The sequence below is a fragment of the Nelumbo lutea genome, chromosome 2 (assembly GCF_056320005.1).
Source record: "Nelumbo lutea isolate HS-2025 chromosome 2, American lotus-T2T, whole genome shotgun sequence".
Classification (NCBI taxonomy): Eukaryota; Viridiplantae; Streptophyta; class Magnoliopsida; order Proteales; family Nelumbonaceae; genus Nelumbo; species Nelumbo lutea.
In genome coordinates, this window is record NC_142685.1 from 45315357 (window position 1) to 45320684 (window position 5328).

Below are 5328 nucleotides of genomic sequence, written 5' to 3' on the forward strand. Positions count from 1 at the left end.
GTTGGTTGCGGTGTGAATTTCATTTTACTTCTGCTTTGTGAGAAGTAAAATGGTGTGCTCCCACTTAATATGGAAATGGAGAGATAGGAGGGAGGGTCATTTGTTTTGGGAGGCTGGAAGAAAGATGATGTGGTCTCCTCCACTTTGTATGAGAAAGAAAATTGAGGTAGGAGGAAGCTGCAGGTGCAAATTTTGCATATCAATTTTTTGAGGTGTAAAATTTACACTGTCAGAGAGTACATATTTTGCATTAGGTAGGAGTGCAATGATAAGGATATAAACTCATGAACTGGGTGCAAAAATTAAAACAAACAGATGGAGGCTTCGTCTCCGTTAATTTGATAGTAGTACAACTTCAGTTACACTAGTATAAAAGGTACAGGAGTGCAAATTTGCTTTTGCTTTAATTATAATGTTTTACTTGGCTTTACCTCACTAACAAAACAAATTAAAACCAAAATCAGAATTTACTCTCAATTCATTTGCATGCAGTATTCTCATGCGCTTCTGCACCCGTACAAAATTATTAATGAAGTTGCGCACTGCAAATGCAAACAAACCAAGCCTTAATGCAAACAAACCAAACGTACGTACGTATATATTGATTGCAGCCGATTGATCAATTGATTTATATTACTAATTATTCGATCTGTACCGTATAGTAATTAAGTTAGTATACGAAGACTACGTACCCTTGCAATAGAATTATAGCTACTCGTATGTGAATTGAAGAGATGCTGTAGCTAGCTGCTGGCATGGAGTTGTATAATATTAAAGTCTCAAAGTGATGATAATATAAGCAAAAGGGAATTTTAATTTACTCATCATCAAAATGCAAATTAAAGGCACAAAAGGATAGGAGTAGATCTCCGTTCATTTGAAATAAAACATTGCAACATCATATCCTTTATTTTTCCTGTTTAAATTAAGATAGAACAAATTGAAACAAGGTGGGAAATTGGGATCGATCTAATTTTATTACATAATTTTTTTTGGTAGACATGTAGTTTTAATTGGTATAGATATATATATATATATATCCTTAATTAAGATTGAGCCACCTCATTGAAAGTATTGAAAGTGGTTGTCGCAGATGGCGGCCTCTGGAACCTGCAAACTGCACAGAGAGTTGAGTGGAGGGATGGAGTGCGATACTTGTCCTCCCCTCCCATCATCGGCATGGGGACGCCAACTTTGACGGGGCTGACGTAGTCCGGTCTGTAAGTCTTGCCCAATACACCCTCAACCATGTCTGTGAGGTTGGAGAACCTGAACTGAGTCTCCAAGTGAGCGAAGGCGTCGTCCTCTGGCAACTGGTAGTTGTGCACCCTGTTCTCTTCTGCTCCCACCGGTGTCACCTTCACGTCCATCTCCACCACCCCAGTTATCGTCACCCTCACGCTGTTGGTGTCATCAGTTCTCTCCACCACCACCTCTCTTTTCCCATCATTAGTTCGCCACTCGGCTTCTCCGTCAGTCGGTACTTCAACGGCGTTACCGTCCCAGTGGACACTGAGAGCATCGACACCATCATCCCAGCGAGACACTCTCTTGGCAACAAGGTCAAGAGTGTGGGAATCGAACATGACGGAGAGGGTTTGCACCCAGGTGAAGTCGCGGGCCCTCCCTGCTGGTCGGCTTCCGATGAAGTGGGCGTTGATCTGAAATTCATCGTCTGACACGAGGGCGAAATCGCCTCCCTTGGCCCCGTGAAAGTAGAACATCACACCGTCACCGCCAACAAACCTGGGATCGTAGCAGACCGACCCATATCCATTACAGTTGGGTTTCCGAACTGCATGCCAAGAAAGAACAGACGTCGTATTCGTATAATAGATTCAACTTAATTTCAAGAGTACTGAATTAATAATGATCAATAATCTTCCAAACTAAATGCCCATTTATTTCAATTTTACGACTTTTTGATTGAAGCTAGCTAGCTAGCTAGTTTTTATGTTCTTTCTCTTCTCTGCAGTACGTTCCAATTAGGAACTAACTGGTGGGTACGTTCTAGCAAGTGTGGAAACAGTAATTAATATATAGAAGTAGCTAGCTAATGAACCAAGCGATCCAGAAGGTCAAAGAGTTTGAGAGAGAGAGAGAGAGAGAGAGAGAGATTAATATATACTTACATTTGCAAGTGGTCTCGCATGTGCTGCTGCAGTCAATGAAGCATCCCTTGATCTTCTTGTTCTTCTTAGGCTTCCTCTGAGTGCACTGAACGGGGCACTGAAGGATCTTGAGATAGCAACGCCCTCTGGCCAGGCACAGAGCTCGTTCTTGCCCTGTCCCCTTCTTTGGCGTTAGCACAATGTAATGCGTCGAAGCAGCATCGAGGTTCTTCTTGGCGTTAGCTTTCCCATTTGCATTTCCGTTGCCTTGACCCTGAACGAAGGAGGCTCCCATAGAGATAAACACAACAAGGAAGAAGGTCACTAGAAGGCATGTCTTCCTTCTATCCATCTCTCTGTTCTGTTTGTGCCTTCTCCAGCTGTTGATCGATGTCAAATGTTGTAAAAGTAGAGCCCAGCAGATAGAAATTAAGGACAATGGCAAATTGGTAACTGTGGTGGTAGAAAGCCCAAGGATGGGTAATCTTTATATGTGAGTATGTGTGAGTCTCTATCACAATTAATTCACACAGCTGGGAAGAAATCCTCGTAACTGAACTTTGCTTGACGTGCAATTCCCTTCTCCAGTTCTCCCCACAAACGATCTCTGGATCTGGAATAGTTTGTTCACAGCTTTCTCTTCTAGTAGTATTATTCTATTTTATATATTTCTGGGTTTGGCCAAAAGTATGTGTGTGGACGACTTCCTTATGATATAGGAAATCTGAGACAGGACTGTCAGGACACAGCTGAGCTTGGGTATTGCAATTAATGGTGAATAATAGGGGTTTGTCGGTAAAGTTCGCTTTATCAATCTGTTTCATTCTCACTCTCCGTCGTCTCTTTGACTCGTCTTAAATCAGAAGGAAAAGTTAAACACAAGTATATAAATTCGATTTTACTAGTTTAATACGAGCAACTTGTCCTAGAAATATATTAAATTATTTATGTAGCACTACACTAACTGCGTTGTGAAACACCTGCAATTAAGGAAACCAGCTCAATTGCTTTAATAAACGAGAGGATAGTCACATGGAGGGCAATTGGATCTAGAGCTTGCTGGGTCTACGATATCCATGCATCGATGTTTAGCTACTGGCTTTCGTTCCCCTAACGCATCCTTCATGTGATGTAACTACTAAGTAGAGGCCTTTGAATGACTTGCTTTTAATGAATTAGACTTCAAAGTCCAAACCCCCCATTATATTAGATTCTAATCTATAAAAAGATGACGCAGCTTATGGCTTAAGTTATTAGTTGTGTAATGATAATAATATATATAGAAGTAATTATTTATCGGAAGATTTAAAAAAAGCAGAATTTATAAGGCTGTGTTTGGAAATGATGCAAATAGAGTGTAAATTCTGGTTCAAGGTAAATTTATACTTTGGTTCACTTTTGCCTGTATTTGACAATATTATATTTATGTATTGACAAATGACATATTTATATTGATAATAAGATGTAAAAATACATCAATAAAAAATAAATAAATTTGCATTTAAATAGGCTTTTGATAAAAAAACAAAGCATATGCTTTGTTGGAATTCATGTTTGCATTTATTACTGGTTTTACAATTTATATTTACATATTTGCATTCACACTTATTTGCATTATTTCTAAACACAACCTAAATCTTTAGTCAAAATGAGGAGGAACCACACGGTTGAGGCCAAAATACGTTATTTCTTGCTTCCCACAGCTCTGTACAGTGACTTTACAAGTTACCTTATCTAATGACTCTGTGGCGCTCTCTCTCTCTCCATAGCCAATTGGTTAAGTAAAATAATAATAATAATATAAAAGAGCATTTTGGTAAATTACTAATTTATGCAACTCTTAAAAACTTATAATATTCATTAGCGTTCCTTTTTAATTTCTTTTTTATTTTAAACGAAAGACTGGGGACTGAGGGAGTATGTAACTATGTATATGTATTCATATGAATGCATATATATATATATATATATGTACCCATGTAAAGATATACTGCGTTTGAATTGGTCAAGGCATCCACCATAACCCAACCCAAAATTTAGTTAGATTCACATTTTCCTTCAAACCAAAACCATAATTCGACCTCAACCCAATCCAAGTGTCTCCTCTGTAACCAGGACAATTAAAAAACAACATACATAATATCAGGAAAATCTTAGCTGACTAAATTTGATAGCCTGGACTGACAACAGGACTCTTACTGTAAGACACGTTAGATACACAAATTCCATTTTATGGTGTCGGCAATGGACATTGCATATGCAGGGTGAACTAACCTATTGAGAGCCCAGGCTAACTTTTAAATGTGAATAGCCAAAGTTTTCTTTCAAGATTAAATTTTTGGAAACCCACCAGAGTTACTGTTCATCATTCCTTGATCCATTTGGAAAAGCCGTAGATTGGCCAATAGCCCTTCAAACTTCAACTTGACGGCTGAAGCAGAAGCAGCTTTTATTAATATATAATCTTGTTATACATGGTTGAAGTTTTTTTTTTTGTATGTTTTGTTATTGCTAGCAAAGTAAGCTATCAATAATGGTGTCTTTAGTTTTCTTATTCTTCTTATAATTGTATCTGGCTGCAGATAGCCTTTGCATATTAATATATGCGGTTAAGTAGTTACAAACATACGGTAAAACTGATAAACCATCAAACTCAGATGCCACTATTCTAATAGCATAAAGGACTAGCTGAACATAATAGCTGTTCAATCGGCTGTGCAACCAATGATAATACTTTCGTCAGCAATAAAATACATGAGACCCACAATCATTTAAGTTTTCACTGTGTGCTCCATGTAATTTATCACTAACGTGGGGCGTTATTTGGTTCCATAGCCTACCATCACCTTCAGTTAATCTGATTTCTCAAGTTGGGTGGTGCCGTTGACACTTGAGACCAAATAAGCCCCCATAACGTCCCACAGCATGTCCCCGCCAGGAACATCTTCCGATGATAATCCAGAAATGATTTTTGGCTTTTATATATATTACAGGAGCATTATATTTTGGCAAGGTTTGGGGTTTGGACTTGGGACTATAATTTTCCTTAATGGTCCTACAATCTCAGCTCAAATCACCACTTTACCAAAACCTTACATTCTATCACGAAAATTTCACCTCTGGTTTCAGTGGGGTTTCGCATGATGCATTCGCCAAACTATTCTCGAATCCAATTACAACGGTTCTCTCTTTTGGCCCCATTATAGTTTCCATGTAA

The 5328-nt window shown here is 38.5% G+C and overlaps 1 protein-coding gene across 1 annotated transcript; it reads right to left on the reverse strand.

Moving 5' to 3' along the window:
- Positions 1-876: 876 nt before the first annotated feature.
- Positions 877-2534, reverse strand: LOC148870305 (uncharacterized). Its single transcript, XM_088973745.1, has 2 exons — positions 2133-2534; positions 877-1795 (listed from the first exon to the last, which is right to left on the reverse strand). Exons 1-2 carry the CDS (start codon positions 2461-2463, stop codon positions 1047-1049), a joined length of 1080 nt encoding a protein of 359 aa, XP_088829871.1. The 5' UTR covers positions 2464-2534; the 3' UTR covers positions 877-1046.
- Positions 2535-5328: the final 2794 nt, after the last annotated feature.